General features: G+C 38.3%; 1 protein-coding gene across 1 annotated transcript; it reads left to right on the top strand.

Annotated features, from left to right (window-relative positions):
• The first annotated feature begins 1,184 nt into the window (after positions 1–1,184).
• On the top strand, positions 1,185–22,549 carry LOC129262243 (ketohexokinase-like). Its single transcript, XM_064102140.1, has 8 exons — positions 1,185–1,365; positions 4,614–4,740; positions 9,904–10,020; positions 12,876–13,010; positions 13,652–13,724; positions 14,668–14,814; positions 15,718–15,812; positions 17,130–22,549. The coding sequence occupies exons 2-8, from the start codon at positions 4,631–4,633 to the stop codon at positions 17,389–17,391; spliced, it is 939 nt and encodes a 312-aa protein (XP_063958210.1). The 5' UTR covers positions 1,185–1,365; positions 4,614–4,630; the 3' UTR covers positions 17,392–22,549.
• The last annotated feature ends 939 nt before the right edge of the window (positions 22,550–23,488 follow it).

The raw sequence follows: 23,488 nt of genomic DNA on the forward strand, positions 1-23,488 counted from the left end.
TGCTTAGAATTTCCATACTTCGTCTAGAAATGTCAAAATTTTCAGCTCACGCTTTTCGCTCACATTATTTGATTGTTGAAAAAATGTAAGGTCTTCATGGCTAACTATATAGTCAGCCGTTAACAGATCCCTTTTTGATCAGATAAAAACATATATTAAAATTTTCTGTTCGCGCTTCGCGCTCGCAGTAATTATTTAGTTGGTGGATAAACATTTGGTTTGGGATCACAAACATTGCCCAGAATATTGAAATTTTAGGACAAAATACTTTGAAAAAAAATAGCTCGCTCTTTGCACTCGCACTATTTAAATAAGGCTTATGAGATTATTATATATTTATGTTGATTTATAAGAATAAAGCTTAGAAATGACTTTTATAAGACTACCCCTTCAAAGATACAAACAAAAATCAACTTCGAGCGGCCGATCGGGAAAATGTGGCTGAAAAAATTCGTCCCCCCCCCCTATTGGCAAAGGCTGGATCCACCCCTGTCTACTGATTATAGCTCTTGACGGGGGGGGGGGGATGGGTTACCTATAAATATTATTGTTGAATTTACAGCTCCATATATTGCTTTGACCCCACCCCCTTCACACACGTTTTATATATCCCCGTCTACTAACAGCTCTTTATGGAGGCGGGGGGCATCATTTTTTTTTTTCAGCTCAATACTAGTATATTGCTCTCACACCCCCCCCCCCCCCGATCAGATGAATTACGCCACTTGACGTACGTGATTTCAATTGCCATATAGCCCAAAGATCCAATGACTATTCATCTTGCTTACACATTAAAAAAAACTGGAGAGTTGTCAAACTCAACAGAAATATACAATAAAATAACAACAAAATGACATACTATAGAAAGAAAGTATCAAAAAAATTGAGAACTTGGTAGAATAAAGAGAATAAAATGTTGAAATGTTGTACCCCCGTCTCCCACACTCGGATCTATTACGTATTAGACAATGATATGAAATTAGGCTGATCTGCCTTTATTTATGCACAATATTCTTAACTAAAGTCATGATATGACCATTGACATATGGGTTATAAATTTTCATAGTTTGATCACACCATATCCACTTTAAATTCCTGGAAATTCCAGCAACAATACATGTTGTCATGGGTACGACACACATTTTCTTTTTTGAAAAGTATCACGACACCAACGTTGAAACTGTGCAAGGCCTTTAATGGCGAACTCCGCTGGGTTGATACATAGCCTATGGGTGATGAACATACGTGAAGGTTCAGTTCAGTTCAATTTCTCAAGCTTGATCGCCAGTGGAATCACTCATGTAATGTTGGACTCCTTTTTTATTTGAAAGAAGAATGAAGTTGTAAAAGAGTAAATTTGGAGAGGTATGTAATTGCAAAACGACAGTACGTGCGCCTCTCTCAACTTCTCAAGACGTAACTTAGACTCGTAGTCTGCTAGCTGCAATTCCGCTGCCCCCTGCGCTAGCTAGCGCTACTGCTGTGCCGCGCCGTGCCGGTGGGCCCGGCCCGGCAGGCAGCAACCCGTTGTTGCGAGCAGCAGCAGAGGCGGATTTTCGGCTTGGGAAGTTGGGTTCTATGACGTTTGCTCCGGCGACAATTGCTCTGCTCTAATTCCACACTCTAATCCGTCGGTTGACCAACTTCAGCCCTAACCCAGGGAGCTCGGGCCGGAGCCCAGGACATGCCCGTGTTATTAATATTAGGCAGAGGATACCGTACTCTCCAATTCCAAAATGGGCAAAATGGGGTAGAATGGGGTCGCAATACAATAGCACCCCAAATCAAATGAAACTAGAAAGGGGAAAAAATAAATTATGCACTTACCTTGATTATAAATGGATGAAGGTCTATCCGACTATCGTGACACAGAATCCTGACATCGAGGCACAAACTGGACCCTAGGCTAAAAAAAAAGGAAAAGTTCTGTCTCGTTCGTTCTCCTTTCTAAATTGAAAACAAAATGGCCGATCAATACCGAGAATGAACGCGACATGGAGGTCTAACTTTTCCTTTTTTTGATGGTCCAGTTTGTGCCTCAATGTCAGGATTCTGTGTCACAATAGACATTCATCCATATAATCGAGGTAAGTGCATAATTTATTTTCCCCCCTTTTATTTGGAGTGCTATTGCGACCCCATTTTGCAGAGTACCCATGTCTGCCTAGTATTACATGGACGAGTCCTGGGCTCTGGCCCGCGAAGCGGGCCGGAGCTCCCTGGGTTACTTCAGCTCTAGACCAAAAGCTTTGGTCTCTGTTATATTGGTTGTTCCGCTGAATTCTGTTGGCTTCAATCACCAAATACAGAGGAGAAATTAAAAAAAAAAGTTAAAAAACTCCTCGAAACAGACGGCTGCCAGCTGTCCACTTAGCCCTAGGTTTAACACCCTACCCTATGGCCTGGGGGGGGGGTACTCGACCAAATAAGTGGTAGGTATAGCCTAGGGGCTAGCCTTGACTGAGGACTCCCCGATGACATTTAAAAATATTTTTACATATAGAACCTAATATACTTTTTCATCACGGAGCCTTGAAACCCTCCCCATACATGCCCAAGCGAGACCTATACACCGGGATAGATTTCCCCATGAAATCCATCTTTTAAAGGGGAATCCAACCCAAACAAAAACTTGTTTTTATAAGGAAAAGAAAAGTCAGACAAGTTGATAGGTGAAAGTTTGAACAATATTGGACAAACAACAAGAAAGTTATGAATTTTTAAAAGTTGTAAATATTGGTAATCACTATACCCATGGAGACTTCAAATTGGCCGCATATGGGATGTCATAGTGATGTAAGGCAAGGACTACTCTTCCATGTACACCAATACATATTATGGCTAAAATGTCATTTTTCCCAAAAGTTTTATTTCAAATTATATTTTTATTTCATGAGGACATAAAACAATATACTACCTGGATTATATTTAGATTACTGCCCCAGGGGAATGGGTACTTAGGAGAAAACCACAAATCACTGATAAAAAAGTACATGGCCTATGGGAAAGTTGTCCTTGCCCCTTGTCATAATTTACTTACTCAGTTGCCAATTTGAAATCTACATTGTATTAGTGATCTCAATTTTTAACTAGCTATAACTTTCTTATTGCTTGTCCGATTTCTTTCAAACTTTCACCATTCTGTTTAATTCATTTTTCTCCTTCCCAACACAACATTTTGTGGCCAAGGCTGGATTCCCCTTTAAGCTAGAAATCACGTATATTTGTTGGATTTAATTTATCTATACACCTTCATATGCCTAATGCATATGAAGGTACAAAAAAACTGTTGGTATAAATATGAAAAATGAGAGGTTTTCTTACCAGAGCGATCTCGTGTAGATCCTTCGATCCATTTGTAAACACCACAAATACAACAGATTCAACAAATAATAAAATTTGAAAGTTGATTATAAATAATTATTATTATAATTTCATTTCAATTTTTTTTGGGGGTCAAAACTTGGGGAATGATATTATTTTGCTCCAAAGCGCCCTGGAAGCTACAAAAGGAGCCCTGGGGAATCTTCATTCATTGCAATGTTAAAGCTTATCTAATATCGCAATTCAGGTAATATTAAGTTGTGAGAAGTAGCACCTGAAAATCATAAATTAAGTTTTTGCCTGTTTTTATGACCTGCAATTGATAAAAACAAGTGCTAGCTATTCATTAGAAGAATAAAAGCGTGACGTACAAAAAATCTGGGTTTTTTTTCAGCTATTCTTAACCACATCATGATCTTTGCAGCGGCTGAGCTTCTTGAGTTTCCTCCCATGATGCACTGTGCAAATTTATATTAGTCTTGAGAATAAGAGCTCCTTTTTTTAGTTTTAGTTTCCAGCAATAACTATGATAAAGAATGTGAATAATAAAGAGATTGATTGAAAAGATGCTTTCTTTTTAGGGGCTTTTTATATATTGTGAATTCATATGTGGAATAAAATGATAAAGAGGTTCATTGTGATGCCATTTTCTTGCCAATTTGGGGGCTATTAATAGTGATTGTTTTCTTTGAAAATGTTCAACACCTGATGCATTGAAAATGGGGTCACTATTGTGATTGGTGGGGGAGGGGGGGGGGGGGGGGGGCTACACACCCTTCATGTAAAGATGACATATACTCTTTCTCAGTTGAATTATATGAGTATTGTAGAGCTTCATGGCCCAGGCATTTTTTCTTTTTAATTTTGGTCCGTCTCCTTCCATTTTCTGAATTTGTCCCCTTCTCTTTTTCTTTTCTCCACTTCATGAAAAATCACAGGGGTATGCTGCCCCCCTACCCCTCATAAGCACCCCTTCTGTAAGTAAAGCTGGGTAATAATAATAATAACAGTGCCTACTTGAAGAATGGCTTTCGGAACTGAAGTGGCTACCCTAGGTAAATATACTGTTATTAGTAGTAGTAGTAAGTATTTATTTTTTCCCCTTTCCTCACTGTATTCTCATGATAGGGAGGGGGGGGGGGGGGGTTAGGGGTTAGGGGAGGGGTTGTGCCCCAAACTCTTTTGAGCCAAACCTCAATTTTTTTAGACTGTCACTGTAAAGCATGACAATGCTGTTATTATGAGCTAGTCGTTTTGACGAAAACCATTGTTTTTGTTTCTTCTTGTAGGATATTGGAGGAACACTATGACGAACAGGGAGACGAACAACAATCGCAAACTTTTAATAGTAGGCCTTGCCTGTGTTGATATTGTCAATGTTGCTGCAGGTTATCCTACAGAAGACACAGATCAAAGGTACTTCCCCCCCCCCCCCGAAAAAAAAGAAAGAACATGTGCATACATTGGTATCAATAATGCATGAAGCAATTTCATTTACTTGATGCAAGATAAAAGAGTGTAGTGACTTGACTATATCTTTTTATATATCTACATCTATATATTCTTTCCTTGTATATATTTTCATTTATATTTCAACATTCTGTATATGTATATAAATTCTTTCTTTTATTTCCAATTTCATATATTCTCACTTGTTCACGCCATGTGTATGTACTACAATACTGTACATTCACAGAGCAAGCCAACTCATTTTCTGTCCAAATCTACTTGGCAAACACATTCTTATATTGAGAAACAACCTTTCTTTTGTTCCTAGACTTGGAGCAAACATCCTTTCATTGTTCCTTGTTTATTGCAATGAACTTGCAGGTATACAACATCACTACAGAGATGCTTGCATGTTTGCTTTTCTCACAGTCTGCTTCTCTCCTCTTTGTTCTTCTCAACTGTGTTTTGCCCCCTATTTGGCGCTTATTTCTTTGTCTCATCTTTTCTGATGTTGGTAAAAACAACTTGTTTTCTCTACCACATCATCACTCTACTCTCTGCCTTCGTCCTGTCCACTCATGCTGACCATCTCATCCAGCTGCTAGTGAGGATTGAATCAAATCTTGTGGAGGATCAACTTATACTTAATTATTTCTCTGCATTTTCAAATCTTATTCCTTACCGTCACTTCCACTCCTTCGAAGTCTATATTCACTCTGCATATTTAATGAGCTCATTACTTCGCGAGTCATTTTGTGACATCTGTCCCTTTTTCTAATCTATTTGAAATTGTGAAGTGTATATATTTCTATTCACGGATTTGTGCAATTTATCTGAGCGGCTGGACCACATTCTATCCTCTGGAGAGCAGGAATTAAGGTAGGATCTAACTTTTATATTTATATTAGGAGATCGGCTTTGCCAATTTCCTAAACTGGTGACCCCGACGTGATCTTGAAACCTTAATTTTCTTTTATCGCCTTCTATTCATTTCTCTCTCATTTCGCTATTTTCGCTTCCTCTCGAGCTCTCACTTCTCTATTCTCACTTCGCTATTTTTTTGTTTCCTTTCTACTCCTCAATTTTTCTTAACCCTACAACATGACTATCCCTAATGTTTCTTCTACTCCTGAATCTTTCCTTTCTCCAATCGACCAACTCTCCGCTCAGGTTGACCAGCTCACAATGCAGGTTCAAGCATTAACCTGCTCCATGCTGGAAAACCAGAGATGGACTCGTAGTCGACAGCGCAAGTCGGTTTCGCGCAGCCCGCATCACTGTAAACAGCATGCAGGTGCCCAGTGCTGGTATCACTGGAAGCATGGGAGCAGTGCTCAAAAGTGCATCAGTCCTTGCTCTTTCTCAAGTCAAGCCTAGGGAAACGGTCCCGCCAAGGAATAGCGGCGACTAACCCCCTTGGCAGCACCCAACCCAGTCGCCTTTTCTTTGTCAACGACAAGTACACTGGTACACGCTTTCTCGTCGACACAGGTGCTGAGGTGAGTATTTTCCCTCATTCCAAATTGGGGAAACCGGCTAGGGTTGACGCAACAAATATCCAACTACAAGCTGTAAATCGATCGCCAATCAAGACTTTCGGACAAAAGTCTTTCACAATTAATCTCGGTTTACGGCGTGTTTTCCGCTGGATATTTGTTGTGACAGACATACCTACGCCGATTTTGGGTGCCGATTTTCTTGACCAATTTGGACTGTTGGTGGATATCAAACACCGCCGATTGATAGACACCAAAACCACTCTTACAGTCCAGGGATGTGGTTCATATACTGGTACTATTAGCCCGATGTATGTTCAACATGACACATCGGAGCGATTTCACTCCATTCTCCGTCAGTATCCGGATATCACACGACCGGTTTACAAGCACTCAGAAGTGAAACATACTACCACGCATCACATCCCAACTCGAGGCCCGCCCGCGGCAGCGCGCCCTCGTCGACTTGCTCCAGATCGTCAGAGAATTGCCCAGGCAGAGTTCGAGCACATGCTTGAACTTGGCATTATCCGACAATCTGAGAGCAACTGGTCAAGTCCATTGCACATGGTTTCCAAGAAAACGCCAGGGGACTGGCGGCCTTGTGGTGATTATCGCTTGCTCAACGCTCGCACGGTCCCGGATCGATACCCTATCCCACACTTGCAAGATTTCTCTTCAACTCTTGCAGGTAAGACAATTTTTTTCCAAAATTGATCTCGTTAGGGCATATCATCAGATCCCAGTCGAGCCTAGCGACATTCACAAGACTGCCGTGACCACTCCATTCGGCTTATTCGAATTCGTTCGAATGCCATTCGGCCTTAGGAATGCAGCGCAAACATTCCAGCGATTGATGGACACCGTCATTCGCGGCCTCCCATTTGTCTATGTTTATCTGGATGATATACTGGTAGCCAGTTCCTCTCAAGATGAACATGAGACACATCTCCGTCAACTATTTGATCGCCTGCAGGAGTATGGCATCATTGTCAATCCCTCAAAATGTCAGTTTGGTGCTTCATCGCTTTCTTTCCTCGGACATACGGTGGACAACACCGGAATCCGTCCTCTTAGCGACAAAGTGAAAATCATTCGTGATTTTCCCGCACCTACGTCGCTCACCAAACTTCGAGAATTCCTGGGATTGGTCAACTTCTACAGACGATTCATTCCTCATTGTGCAGAGGTGCTGCAACCACTGACTGATCTGTTGAAAAACAGAACAACAAAGAACATGCCAATTGATCTTGGAAAGAAAGAGCTTCTTGCTTTCAATCGTGCTAAAGATCAATTAGCTAACTCGACTGTTCTTGTGCACCCTCGCACTGATGTTCCCTTGTGCCTACTAGTCGACGCGTCTGACGTAGGAGTTGGGGGAGCCATCCAACAACAAGTGGATGGAGTTTGGCAACCTCTGGCTTTCTTCTCTAAGAGGTTACAACCAGCTGAAACCAAATACAGCACATTCGGTAGGGAGTTGCTTGCAGCATATCTTGGTATCAAGCACTTCCGTCATCTCCTTGAAGGTAGGTCATTTACTATCTACACTGACCACAAACCTCTTACCCATGCACTCAAATCGAAACCGGATAGGCATTCGCCACGTGAAATCCGACAACTCGATTTCATTTCTCAGTTCACTTCTGATATACAGCACATTTCAGGTAAGGAGAACACAGCAGCAGACGCCCTCTCTCGTCTGTATATTGACAGAGTTGATTCTTCCTCAATCATAGATTTTGCGGCCATCGCAAATGATCAGGAAGATGAAACTGAGGTGAAAGATTCCTCACTTCAACTCAAGTCAATTGCTCTCCCAGGTTCTAGCACTACAATTCTGTGCGATATATCAACTGGTACTGCCAGGCCTTTGGTACCAGTCAAACATAGAAGAGCTATCTTTGATTCCCTTCATGGACTTTCTCATCCAGGAATCAGAGCCACCCAAAAGCTCATTACAGAGCGCTTTGTTTGGCCTAGCATCAACGCTGATGTCAGAAAATGGGCCAAAACATGCCTCGAATGTCAAAAGTGTAAAGTACATCGGCACACCAAAGCACCACTTGGTACTTTCACTTCACCTGATGCACGCTTCTCTCATGTGCACATTGATCTTGTTGGCCCGCTTCCTTCATCAGAGGGTAACAATTATCTTCTTACTTGTGTTGATCGCTACACCAGATGGCCAGAAGCTATCCCTATCCCAGACATCACTGCGGAGACGGTAGCGCGAGCATTTGTGGCCAGATGGGTAGCAGTGTTTGGCGCACCTACTACCATCACAACAGACAGAGGTAGGCAATTTGAGTCAGCACTTTTCCTTTCACTCACCAAGCATATGCCTCCCGAAATTCGTAAGACCCGTTCTGGTCGCCATGTCAGGTTTCCTGCCAAGTACGTTCAATTTTTCGGGGACGGTTGAAACATTTCTCAAAATTCACTGATGTTTCCACTCCTTTTATTTTCTTGTTTTATATAGCCAAGTTCCCTTTTACTTTCCCTTGTCGATTTGTTACTACATTTCTATTCGGTACAAATCTAGGGGGGAGCTACTGTAGTGACTTGACTATATCTTTTTATATATCTACATCTATATATTCTTTCCTTGTATATATTTTCATTTATATTTCAACATTCTGTATATGTATATAAATTCTTTCTTTTATTTCCAATTTCATATATTCTCACTTGTTCACGCCATGTGTATGTACTACAATACTGTACATTCACAGAGCAAGCCAACTCATTTTCTGTCCAAATCTACTTGGCAAACACATTCTTATATTGAGAAACAACCTATCTTTTGTTCCTAGACTTGGAGCAAACATCCTTTCATTGTTCCTTGTTTATTGCAATGAACTTGCAGGTATACAACATCACTACAGAGATGCTTGCATGTTTGCTTTTCTCACAGTCTGCTTCTCTCCTCTTTGTTCTTCTCAACTGTGTTTTGCCCCCTATTTGGCGCTTATTTCTTTGTCTCATCTTTTCTGATGTTGGTAAAAACAACTTGTTTTCTCTACCACATCATCACTCTACTCTCTGCCTTCGTCCTGTCCACTCATGCTGACCATCTCATCCAGCTGCTAGTGAGGATTGAATCAAATCTTGTGGAGGATCAACTTATACTTAATTATTTCTCTGCATTTTCAAATCTTATTCCTTACCGTCACTTCCACTCCTTCGAAGTCTATATTCACTCTGCATATTTAATGAGCTCATTACTTCGCGAGTCATTTTGTGACATCTGTCCCTTTTTCTAATCTATTTGAAATTGTGAAGTGTATATATTTCTATTCACGGATTTGTGCAATTTATCTGAGCGGCTGGACCACATTCTATCCTCTGGAGAGCAGGAATTAAGGTAGGATCTAACTTTTATATTTATATTAGGAGATCGGCTTTGCCAATTTCCTAAAAGAGCTTGCATGGAATCCTTGATTTTGATCGGCTGTTGATCAGCATTACCATGGTAGTTACCATTGGATGGCAAGGTTACCATGATAGTAACTTTTATGCAACGGGGCCCTGGTCGCCAGTCATTTTGCCTGTTAGCTACAATAAATGCAGCCAATCACGTGATTGATATCCATATTACTGTTTTATAATTGTTATATTGTTTTTCTCACAGATTACTAGACCAGCAGGTGAATCGAGGAGGAAACGCCACCAACACATCTGTAGTTCTATCCCAGCTTGGCTCTCATGTAGAATGGTTAGGCACACTCGCTTCTGATAAACTGGCAGAGTAAGTCTCCTGACTAATTATGGATCATCCATTCGCAGAGCTGCCAACTATTACGCTTTTGCTTCCAAATGTTTTCTTCCTAAAATATTTTATAACAAAAAAAGTCTCTATAAATCACTATTACATAACATTTACCCAAATTTAGGTGGTGGGATGAATAATCTCAGGCAGCCAGACCAAATGTAAAGTCAATTGTGGGTCAATTTTTGAAAATACAGTTTTTAGGACCACTGAATACAATTTCTTATTGCTAGACGTTGGCAGGTACGTTTTAAGGGTCGTGTTGGGAAACTCCCTTTTTCATCAGAAATTCCTCTCTTTTTTAGCCAATATGATTCCTGGGGGGGGGGGGGGGTTGGTTGGCAGCTCGATCTGTCATTTAGTATCCTATGGTAACAAAGGAAAATCTGTTACTTTCTTTAATTATTTTTTAGGGCTGTAACTTGGCTTAAAACGTGAAATTATTTGATGTAAGCTTTATGAATGCTCAAATGCCTCAGGATTGTCCCGATGGTTTTAAGCAGGCAGTCTTTAAGATCAGAAAATTAATGGAGGAGTGAACTAACCAACATTGTGTGCTGTCTCTCTTGAGGGCCGTCTGCACCATCCTGAGTTTTCAAATTAGGGCGCTATTTCTGATCCGACAAATTATCCCGATCTGAACAATCTCGAGATTATTTGCAATGGAGACGCAATTATCACGCTAGTTCGTAGGATTAATCTCAAGATTGCAATCCCAAGTCAAGTTGGGATTATTTGCAAAATAGCGCGCTATTTTACGAATTATCGCGCTAATTCGTAGGTGCAGACGCACTCGGGATTATTTATTCATGGCGTCAGACCATAATGCATCGATGCCTAGCTCGAGCAGGAATCGCTTTTCTTGCGATGGTGGAGACGGGGTTTCTTGAATCTTGAGATTAATCGCGAAGAGGGCCGATCAGGCTAAAATCTCGAGATTGAGCAAACTCGGGATGGTGCAGCACCGCCTATTGACTGTGTGTTATAAAAGGTTAATCTTAAAATACGATGTGTCCCAAGGAAAGGAAACCCATTTTCAGAGACAGATTTAACAATCATTAATATGTGATTACTATAAAATTGATATTTATGGTAAGAGTGGAATCTCATTTTTTAATATGAGACCAACATCTTAGCAATTCTTTCGTGCATGACAGATTACAAAGACTAAATATTGAGGCATGTCAGAAATGATTTGTGCAGAAACTCATGTGTGACACTGAATCCACTCTCATTTCAGGGATCAGTGAGAGAAACTTTACAAAGAATACAAAAGAAATGCTAATGAGCCAATCATCGAATAAGCACTGTCGTATCACAAACCAATCTTATTTTACTTATCTGCGCAACCTGATTTTGACATTAAAATTTCAAACTCGACATATTAGGTATCAAAATATAGAAACAATTTAATTATATGATGTAAAATAAATGATAATATATAAATAATATAGCGACAATAAAGAAAGGCACTACGATCACAATTGTTGATTAAGTGCCTACCATTTATTATAGGAACATCATGATTTGACATGGTGCTGCAAAGAGGGCGATTGTTTACATTATTGTCAACACGTGAACCGCCACAAGCTGGCGTTATAACACTTCACATACAAGAGTCGTAAATACAAATACTGGCGTAGGATTTGTATAGCGCACATATCCACCTTGCTAGGTGCTCAAGGCGCTCCTATATTACCTCGGCTAAGCTAGTCTACCGATTCTGAAATTACTTCCTGCCGGTACCCATTTACCTCACCTTGGTCGAGTGCAGCACAGTGTTGATAAGTTTCTTGCTGAAGGAAAACACACCATGGCTAGGATTCGAATTCACGACCCTCTGTTTGAAAGGCGAGATTCAGAACCACTATACCAAATGTAAATGAAATATCATAATTCATTTTCCTTTGGGAACCCCAGTTTCCTTTTTTTGGGACACACTTGTATATAGCTTTTGATAGAACTATAGTACTACAGAAGATGAATTAGCCTATAATATTTCATTTGTGTAGAGAAACAAAAATGTTTTTGAGAGGATTGGATCTGTTTTGCTATTTAGTAATGTATAATCATTGCAATATGAATGCATTTAAGTCGTGAATTAGTATGTTGTAATTCAAGTAGGCCTATATTACAAGATTACACTGCTGAAAATGATGCATAATGGGTAGTGAACCTGATCAGATAGGGGTAGTTGAGGACTTGGGGTGGAGCTATTAAGGCTGCCGTTTCATACACTCTTTCAGAGCTAGACTTTAATTTCACTATCACTTTGTGATATAATGATTTATCTGCAATTTGAATATTTTGCTTCCATCATTCCTTCAACTTCAGCTAGATGAGATGTTAGAAGGCCCCGTCTTACAAAGAGTTGTGATTGATCCGATCAATCACAACTATGGAAAGCCAGCAATGTCAACATCTGAAATGCGTGTTCATTCAAAATATTTACTGCATACGTTGTATATTTATACATTCATTGTCTTCTTGAAAATTCTGTATGCTTCTCCTTTGTTTACAAAGGACATTGTGCAGATTTCCTGTAGAAAGAATATGACATTGATGGATTTTCATTAAGGTTGATTGGATCAATCGTAACTTTTTGTAAGACGGGGCCTAGATTAGTAATCAGGGAAGCGTTTCATGAAATAGTAATTTTTTTTTTACTTGCAACTCTGGTAATCAACTGAAATCCTTTGCCTCTGATTGGCTCAGAACAAATATCACTGATTATTTGCTTTATGAAAGAACAAATAAGTCAGTAAAAATCACTAATTATTTGCTTTATGAAGCACTTTTCTTATATTCACACATTCTTTCACTTGGTTTTCTAGTGTCATCACTGACGATCTGGAAAACTATGGAGTGCTGTATGATAAAGCACGGCAATATGAGAATTGCGTGACACCTCTTTCTTGTGTCATAGTCAATGCCTCAACAGGATCAAGAACAATTCTGCATAAAAACAAGTGAGTTGTGAATGTTGTGTCCCTCTCTTTCATATACCAGTATTCAGGGTTTGGTGTATCTAACATCTTGTTTTCTGTACGTGTCACACAACTTAGACTATGTGACCATTTGTTGAAAATCCGCAAAAAGTTGCTAGAAATGATTTTTCAGTTAAATATCCCTGCTGAAAGAGGTGATAACTCACCCCTGTTGGATGTTCCTAACCCTAATTACAAAGAGGAGAACATTCCCTACCACAGAATATTGCTTTTGAAAAAACAGGGATTAAAGTTAACAAGAGGTCTATTGAAGCTCACTTACCCAAATACTATTCTGCAAAGGTGAAAAAAGAGGATTAGATATCCTTGAAATTTTCTGAAATTTTGTTAAATTTCTAGTATGCAGAGAAATTATATATACAAATGTATATTTTTTAGAAAACAGTTAAACAAAAAAAATGATTTTTTTTCTTTCAAATGTTTGATTTCACATATTTCATTCTGATACAAAATATTGAAAAACAACCGTTTTTCTGTTTAAAATCTCAAAATCAGAATCAGTTTTTACTTGACATATTAATATTGCCATTTCCTTTTCAAAATCAGAAAAATAAATTGTATAATAGTACCTGGATTTTTATTGACCCCTTTGTTTTTTTCAGGGCATTACCAGAAGTAGATCCAAAGGATTTTGAAAAGCTGGATTTAGACGATTATTCCTGGATTCACTTTGAGGTATACATGAGAATCTTTCCTTGCTGTAGTTGATTCATTATTTGTGATTATCTTCAATTTATTTATATGCACATGCCAAAGTAGTCAAATTCTGTAAATTTTTGTGTTTAGATAACTAAGCAGTAGGATCGATCTGAAATATTTTCTCTCCAAAAAGGACTTTATGCATAGTATGCATCTTATTTGTGATGCTATCTTCTCTTCTTCTCCTTCTTCTTCTTTCTCTTCTTTTTCTTCTTCCCCTTCTTCTTCTTCCCCTCCTTCTTCTTCCCCTTCTTCTTTTTCTCCTTCTTCTTCTTCTTTTTCCCCTTCTTCTTCTTCCCCTTCTTCTTTTTCTCCTTCTTCTTCTTCTATATACCATCACTGCATCCTATCTATTTCTAATAGTAATCCCTAATTTTTCATAGTGTAAACAATATGTCATTACTTCTTAACATGTCAATGATTCCACTGGAAATGAGCTTTCGAGTTTTCGTCGGTTATCCTGTTCCAACTTACTGGTTTTACTGCTCCTGTGTGCTGTTTGTTTGGTGACTTGGCAAATAAAATCAATCATTCAATCAATCAGTCAGTCAATCATTCTATCAATCAATCCATCAGTCATTCATTCAATCAATCATTCTATCAATCAATCCATCCATCAGTCATTCATTCATTCAATCAATCAATCAATCAGTCAATCATTCTATTAATCAATCAGTCATTCCATCAATCTATAAATCCATCAATCAATCAATGAGTCAGTCAATCATTCAATCAATCAGTCAATCAATCAATCAATCAGTCAATCAATCAGTCAATCATTCTATTAATCAGTCAGTCAGTCAATCAATCAATCAGTCAGTCAGTCAATCATTCTGTCAATCAATCAATCGGTCAGTCAATCAGTCATTCTGTCATTTTATCAATCAATCGACCAACCAACCTATTTTTTATGTTACAGGGTAGAAATCAAGTCAACGTAGAGAAGATGATAGCAATGATTGAGATGTACAACAAGAGAAGAACAGATTCAAAACCTATCATTATATCTTTAGAGGCTGAGAAATCGCAAAACGTTTCTCACAGTTTACTTCAAAAAGGAGATTGTGTAAGTACATTAGTTACATGAATTATGCTCATAACAAGCCAGATGCAAAACAAACATTTTTAACTTCTCATACTTAGGAAGACATTTGATTGCCTGGGGGTGGGTCATATCTCTTTTATATCCCCTATTTTTTTATCATTTTGGGGAATTTACAATATGGTGGACATGATCTATCAGTTGGCAGCTGACGGGCCAATTTCTAACTTTTGGGTCGACATCACGCGCAGGCTAGGTGCAGCCAGCGCAAACTGCTGGTGTAAAGATGCTTCAAAAATGAAAACCATATGATAAGCGAAGGAAGAATTCACCAAAAGCGGTCTAAATTTCCCAAAGAAATCTGCAGCAAATTTATCTCCCACATTCTAGACCCTGGTAAACATGCAAATTTTATGCAAGTAGTCCGACCATGCATCATAATGCACTAGCGTGCTCAGCAGATGTCATCTTTTCCCCACGAGGCATTGTGAATTTCAGCCTGTCCGCTGCAACCGATAGGTGGCGCACCATATTGTGAATCCACCGAATTGGCAGGGATGCCACGCTCAAAGACCAACTATGCATGAGATTTTCGGCTTGAGATCACATAATGTATATGGGGATAGGCTGTGATACAAGTGTGAGCCAGATATTTGAGGGGATTAGCAAGAGTCCCTAATGCTGGAGTCTCGGGCGTAGTGGCATTACTTATTCATTATTGGCATTTAGAAAATGAGGGGGGGGGGGCCAAATCGCTTTTTGTAATGAGTGATATAGACATATATCTCTTCATGCAGCCTGTCATATTCATAGCTCTTTAAATTGAATTTTATTTTTGCAAACACATGTGTAAAATCTTGCTTGGTTTCCAACATACTATTCATCATTTTTATTTTGTAACTCTGGTGTGAATGTTTATCTTTGCAGGTATTCATTAGCAAAGATTATTCTAAGTATATGGGCTTGAACAATGCAGACGAGTGCCTGAATGGAGTCAAGGAAAGGAATCTGTTAAAGAAAGGGTAAGGAAAGCCAAGACGAGTTTAATCTTCTGTTTTCTTAATTTTTGATTCTGCAGACGCACTTACAAAGCCGACTTCAGTCTGATAAAAGCATTACGTTGTATGAGTGACGTACGATCGGCAGGTTAAGAGTTGGTTGTGTTGTTGTAACTGTAATAAAAGTCCAGTCTGCGAATTAATAGAGAAAAACTTCACAGTTACCGGTATAACACTGAAAATTTCACGAAAAGCTGATTTGATTTAATAAAGGTATTTTAATCTTTCAAAGTTTTAAACAAAAAATAATATGTTTAATGCAGGCAGTATTTCCCTCTGTGCCTCGGATAATTCGGTAGGTAAATGTCGCATAGATAATAAATGCTGTGTTTAATATTATTATTGTTATATTATTATGCATATTTTAAACTTCTTTTACGTCATCATCATTTCTCCTTTAAGCAGTGTTTGAGTTTAGTCATGGCTATTGATATGTAGCTGTAATATGATATATTTCCATTATATCCAGTATTCAATTGATGAAAATTATTTTCAGGCCTCAGCAAAATGATGTTTACATCACTTGCCATATTTGTAGAGGCTTGCCAGCAATGATCACCAATAGAATTTAAGGAAGATGAATCTGTTCTGCAAGGGCGAATCAGTTTATCATACCCTGGTATGCTTTGTAATCCGCTGTCACGATGCAATTTTAAAAATTAGTGTTCAGTTCTATGATGTTCGTTATTCTAAAATTTCATCTGCTGAGCTTTGGAAAAGCTTCCCAAAATAATTGCATAGGCTAATACTTTGGGAGCTTTCAGGACTAGTGGTTGAGACTCTCGTCTTTCAATCTGAAGGACGTGGGTTCGATTCCAAGCCATGGCGTGTTTTCCTTCAGCAAGAAATTTATCCACACTGTGCTGCACTCGACCCAGGTGAGGAAAATGGGTACGGCAGGAAGTAATTCCTTAAGAAAGCTGTGCGCACCGGAATCAGTAGACCAGCTTATAGCTGGGATATTATAGGAGCGCCTTGAGCACCTAGCAAGGTGGATACATGCGCTTTACAAATCCTATATCATTATTATTATTTTTCTATTGACCCCTTTATTTTGAAGACAATCCTTTTTGGAGAAATTAATTAAGTCATGACTGACAATACTAAAAATATGATAGTCCAGTAGATGTAAAAGTAGCTTTGCAAAGGGGCATTTCTTCTCGCTGTGCTCTCTTTATGGGGGGGGGGTTCAATTTTGTCCAAAGCAATTGCGATTTGATTTTATCATCGTGACTATGCATGCCAAGTTTATTATCATTATGATTTCATTCTCTAATACAGAGCCAAAGCCATCTGTGCCTGGGGTGAGAAAGGAGCATGGGGATTGGAGGAGAGTGACAGGATAGTGCACAGCCCTGCTTTCCCACCAATCAAAGTTGTCGATACACTGGGTGCTGGCGATACTTTCAATGCAGGGGTTCTTCATGCTCTAAACCAGGGAAGAACAGTGGAAGAAGCTGTAAGGCTCGGCTGTCAAGTAGCTGGCCAGAAGGTCGGACAGATAGGCTTCAACATAGATACAACGTCATTGGATCTATTATAACCCTCATTCAGCCTTGTTCCAAAGGTAGCTAATGAGAATATGGTTGTTGTGAAATTATATGCAACTCACATCGTATTTAATGTTTTAAAATACCTCTTAAAAATGCAGTGTTCTAATGTGCCGCGTGAAATACTCAGGCAACTATTTTTTGGCATTTAACCCTAGGTAGCCCGGGCTATATTGAAATTGCATAGCCTGGGGAAGGGGGGGGGGAAACATTTTTTTGTCCTCTCTGAACATGTGGTATGACCATTGTCTTAACATGTTTTCGTTCAGTCAAGTTGGTCCTTATTGTCAAATCTGTAAAAATCGAAATATTGTATAATTTAAATGATAAAAACTAGGAAATAGTGGGTGAGGGACATCAACAAATCTCTCATTTGCATGTAACTGAGTTGTGCAAATACCTGTTTAATGAAAAATAAGCGAAACTTTAAAATAGGCCTGGGACTTTCAGTATTTTTGTCTTAGGGTACCCGCAGAAATTTTTGGGCTGGTACCCGAAGATCATGTCTCAAGAAATATGAATGGTGGAACCAGCTTGTCCCAGGCCTACTTGAAAATGTCATAATTTTTCTCATTTTACATCCGATTTTGGTGATATTTTCAGCGCTATGCTTGTTTGATTTTTCTCTATTGATTGAAATCAACATATTTCTCGAGTGGACTTTAACCTTTAATGACAAAAACTGGAGCTAAAAGTGAAATTTAGAAATGGGAAATATATGCTACATAATTCAACAATATATATTCACTGCTTGACAGATGAGTATTTTTCTTAAGAAAACGCTAATTAATGATCTGGAGAATTGGCTTTATCAAGCTTCTTAATGGCCTGGATTATATGACATCACATTGTGACTACAGGGTTCTAATTCCATAAGTTTTACTTAGAAAAGAAGGATTAAAAAAAAAAATCCAGATTTTGAAATTGATTTTTTTTCAATTTGCAGAGGAAGATGACACTGACAATAATTCAGTGCTCAAATGGATGGAAACCTTTAACTCTTCACAAGGTTTTTTTGTTTGATTTCTTTATTTGGCTCTCATTGGGCCTAAACTGCTATGTCAGGAAAGGTTTGTACACATAATCTGAGTGCACATAGAATCGAAAAGTTGCACCAAGCAATCGGGGAAATAAAATATGGCAAAATCTAGCCCTAAACTAGATTTTTTTCAATTTAAGCTCGCAGGAATTGATATTTATGATATCTCTTTGTGATAGAAGTGAAAAACAAAACAATACCCAGTTCTCTGTGTACAAACCTATGGAATCACAACGCCTCTAACACATTCCTAATCAGAATAGCTAGGTAGCAGTGATAATGCATTTCTGTGTTAAGTAGTTTATAAGCTTTTGATTGGTATATTACAAGTACCCTATTTCCTTTCTACCGGATGTACTGGAAAAATGCAAAAAGCTGCAGCCAGTTTTCCAGGTCTAGCTTTTGTCAATTTCGCTGTTTGGTTTGGTCTGGGTCTTTAGATCAATTCTGAAAGCGCCCAGGACCTATGGGAAATATGCAGTAAAACAATCAATTCAATCAATTCAATAATCAGTAAGCCTTTATGCAGTTGTAACTGCATGAGCGGTAAAAGGTCATTGGAGATAAACTGTCAAGGTGGTTTTCAAATCCACTGATGATTATTCATGTGTTCCTTATAATATATTCTTTTCATCATATCCAAGCTGAGGAGTAACAAGTGTTCGTAATTGTTGGAATTTGACAATATCCCAAATACTACTCAATGAAATAAAAGTGGACAAAACAAACAGCATACTACATACTAACAGTCACCTGGTCTGTGCCAGGTCTTTCTTGGAATTAGAATACCTCAGGATGCTATGTCAGGGAAAGCTTACACAATATCTTCATTTGAGAGTGTTAGTGCTCATCCTAATAAAAAATGGGTAAGGTTATTCAAGAAAAGTTGGTTGTGAGCTAATTTCCAATTGACTTTATAGCTTGGATTTTTTTCATGATAGGCCCAGATAAACTTAGCATACTCTACTCTCTTAGGGAAATGTTATATACTTTGTTTTTGCTGATCCTGGTGGGTGTTTCATAAAGCTGTTTGTAAGTTAAGAGCGACTTTAAGAACGACTGGTGATCCCGTCTTGTTGTAAATGGTATATTCATTGGCGATGGTTTAGCGTGTAAGAAAGGATTACCAGTCGTTCTTAAAGTTGATCTTAACGTACAAACAGCTTTATGAAACGCCCCCCCCCCCAAACGACTGGTGATCCCGTCTTGTTGTAAATGGTATATTCATTGGCGATGGTTTAGCGTGTAAGAAAGGATTACCAGTCGTTCTTAAAGTTGATCTTAACGTACAAACAGCTTTAAGAAACGCCCCCCCCCCCGGCCTGTAAGTCAGTTTTGATTTAAACTCTGGTTTGAAGTTGTGGTTTAACTTTGGATAGCCAATAGTAACATAAATCTCTGAACAATTTAATTTCAGTCTATCAGCTCATTTTTTTTCTCAAATCATTAACTGTTTCGGAAGGATAAATAAGATAGCTTTGTTCAACATTCACGAGTTAGGAAAGAGCACAGTAACCTTAAGAAACACACAATGCAAGGAAAATTTGGACATTATTTTGGCTTTCCATAATTTTAGCACAGAATTAGACCATGGGTTAAGTCAAACCCGACTTCAGAATACTGGCCTGTGTGTCTGATTTTAATGTACACTCCTTCAGGTTTTCACTTCGAATTGTAAAACTGCTATACCTTGTCAGGTCCACTCTGTCTCAGTTGTTATTAACCCATCAGAGACCGAGTCTGCATTATGCAGGCCGTGATGTATGGAAAATGTGTGTGATATCATAATCGGCCAGATTCCAGCGAGTTAATTCTTGGAATAGCATGAATTTTGTATGTCTGTTTCTCGTCAGTAATACAAGATAATTTCTGTATTATAGGACTTTTGTATATTTTCCTTTTCAAGGTCAGTGATAAATGTTATTTCATGACATAAGTACGGTGTAATTAAAGCAAATAACTTATGATTATATGTTTTGATTTCAGTACTTAATTTTGTAATGAAATATATATATGTTTGTTCTTATAGATATAACTTACATGTATGTATGACTAATAATAATACTGATAACTAATATACTTAAACCAAAGTTGATATTTCATTTCAGAAATTCTTGCGAGCATGCAGCTTAGCTGTCAAACAAAGGGTTATTTGTCACTTTGTCATGAAATCATTAAAGTTTTAAAGTGTCATTGGCTCCTAATAGACTTGCGTCGGGTTTGAAGATGCATCTAACATCGGCTTTGAAGCCACCTTCACGCCTGCAATTGGGTTGGTGTTACAAATGCACTGAAAGCGGACTGACGCCGCCTTCAGATCACTATCGCCCTGATACACATGGTCTGAGGCCTGCGTTTGTGTGTCTACACATAATCCCGCTTCATGTCACCTATTCATGTGCAGTGAGTGACCTGTAAACATTCTTATTGTTCTTCCGAAAACGACTATTGTTCACTTTTTCTAGTTCAGTGGTCAAGCCAGCTTGAATCCAGTTGTCAGTTAAGATTTTTTAAAGTTCCAAAACTGAATTTTTAATCCATTTTGTGGTTGATGAAAAATTGAACGGAATGAATAGCGTATATCGCTAATCAGAACCGCAATGCATTATGGGTTTGCTATAGCTAGTTCTGCGCACGCGCACTGCGGACTGTCCGCTAGTGCGCGTGCGAGGTGTTATTAAAGGTGTTATTATCATATCAACATGGTGAAATAGTGTATCATGCCAAGTTGACATGACAATGTTTTTAATATATCAACGTGCATGGCGAGATACATTAATACATTATCTCACCAAGAAAACATACGAAAAGTTGTACGTAGACATCCCGACCTTTGTTATCCACCAATTCCATATACAAAAAGTTGTATTTCAACTTTCTGAGATAACGTATGTCCCCTTGTTGACATAACAACATTATGTTGATTTGGTAAAATACATAGTCTCGCCATCTCTACGAGTTAATGGCACTCCGTACTTTGTGGAGGAGTTTTTTTTTTTGCTTTAGGTTTTTAAGGTCAACATCATTGTGGGTGTACCACAACAAGATCTCATTGGCAAGCCATGGTTCAGCAGGGGCAGTATGGCCGATATTGTTTTAAAATATTGTGTTTTTTTTCCTTTTCTGATAGGAGTATCGAAAGACCTATAGTAATAATAATGATAAGAAGTATATGCAGCATTTACATAGCGCTTGAAAATGTTTCTATTAAAGCACTGCATACTATTAACCCAGCTTGACATGGCTACCCTGATCAGGTGCTGGAGCACTCAAGGAATTCCTTTCTACTGGGTACCCACTTACTACACCTGGGTGGAGAGTGGCAAATGTAGATAAACAGTTAAACACCATGCCAAAGCCTGAAGGAAATGAGTGCTGCGATAGAATTTGAACACTGGACCGTGTGGTTCAAAGTCTGGAGACTTATCCAGGCTGATCTTCAAAACGACCAAAATCACTGTGTTTTTGTAGAAGTTTGATAGTAAAGGAAGGACAAATTGCCCCCAAATGCTAATTCTGGCTAAAGGAAGGGCACTATCGAGTGTGTCATTGAATACTGATAATTTGAATCGAAGCTGGTATGATATTTTTGCAGTCAACAGTACCATACTGCCCTTTTACTTTGCGAACGATGAAGTGCGTCAGTGCAGAAAACAATAGAGCATATTTTAAAACTAATTTTATTGGAAATTATGTTTTTAATAAAAATGTGTACACTATGGCAAATCATAGATGATTTATTAACTTATTTTACAAAACCATGAACTTAATTTAGTAATTAAATAAGATGGAATGCCTGGTGATTTGAGAGTTTATGATCTCTTATCGTTTATAATGATTTAATGTTTTACCATGTTTTATTACTTTGACCAAAGACATGATGCTGCCATCTACAATATTTAATAGTAAATTTGATGAGATATCTTAAAATCAGTATTATTCAATAAGATAACAATTACAGTGGTGTCTTTATTGCAGCTAATGAATTTCGATGTGTAATGTTATGGTCTCTTTCTGAAATGAAAATGTATATATTTTGTCATATTTTATTAGAGGATTGTCTTGTTAATATACTTACATTATATAATAAACATCATTTACAAAGGTGAAAAGTGTGTGTTTCTTTTATAGCATTAACTGGATGAGTATACTTAATTTGTGACTTAGCCTGGGGCTGTACAACTCTTTTGAAGAGTGGTTGACCATGCAAAAAATATCACTCTGATAATAAGATGGTGATTTTTACACTTTTGTACTTGTCTCAGTACTGAAAAAGGTGGGGTTGAAGCCCCCTCCCCGTTCTGCTGCCCTTGTTAGATCAGTCTGCAAGTGTTTGTGAAAAGATTTTGTTTGCTATGGATGTAGATGAAAGTGTTGTAGAGCAGTATGTGTTTGAATATCATTCTTCTCCAGAGTTGACGTTTGAAATTTATTTGTGTTATCAGACCAAAATGGAGGTCGGAAGATGGCTCACGAGTTGCATAACTTTTTTGAGAATTCACAGACAAATATCGGGGGAAATGTTGCCTGGCTGAAATTTTTTCACTGTATCTTTTTTTTTTACCTGAAGCTTAGTTTGGTTGATGATGATATGAAAACTTCACTTTTCCTCCAGATAGAAAGTTGCATTACATGAAATTTCAAATATCTTTTCTGCACATGATTTTAAGGCATAATTGGGGTCATGGAATATGTAATATTGCAATTTTTGTAACTCGTCTTAGAAAGAAGACATTCTTTCCACACACCCATAATATGCAAAGAATTCAAAAGGAAAAGTGGGTTTACACTGCCTGTTATATATATATTACTTTGAAATGCTGTAAATTTTGTACTTTAGATTTGACATAGGTGAATATTCCCCCGATCCCTTGTCAAATTAACTTAAAAGTTTGGATGGGACTTCGGAAAGCATGGACATTATAAAGGAGAGGGTAGAAGGGAGAATAGGATTGGAGAGAGGGAGGAGTAATTAGAGAGATGACAAAGAATGATAGGGGGTGGGGGAGAATAAGATTAGAGTAAGAGATTGGGGTATGAGACAGATAGGT

The sequence above is a fragment of the Lytechinus pictus genome, chromosome 1 (genome assembly GCF_037042905.1).
Source record: "Lytechinus pictus isolate F3 Inbred chromosome 1, Lp3.0, whole genome shotgun sequence".
NCBI lineage: Eukaryota > Metazoa > Echinodermata > Echinoidea > Temnopleuroida > Toxopneustidae > Lytechinus > Lytechinus pictus.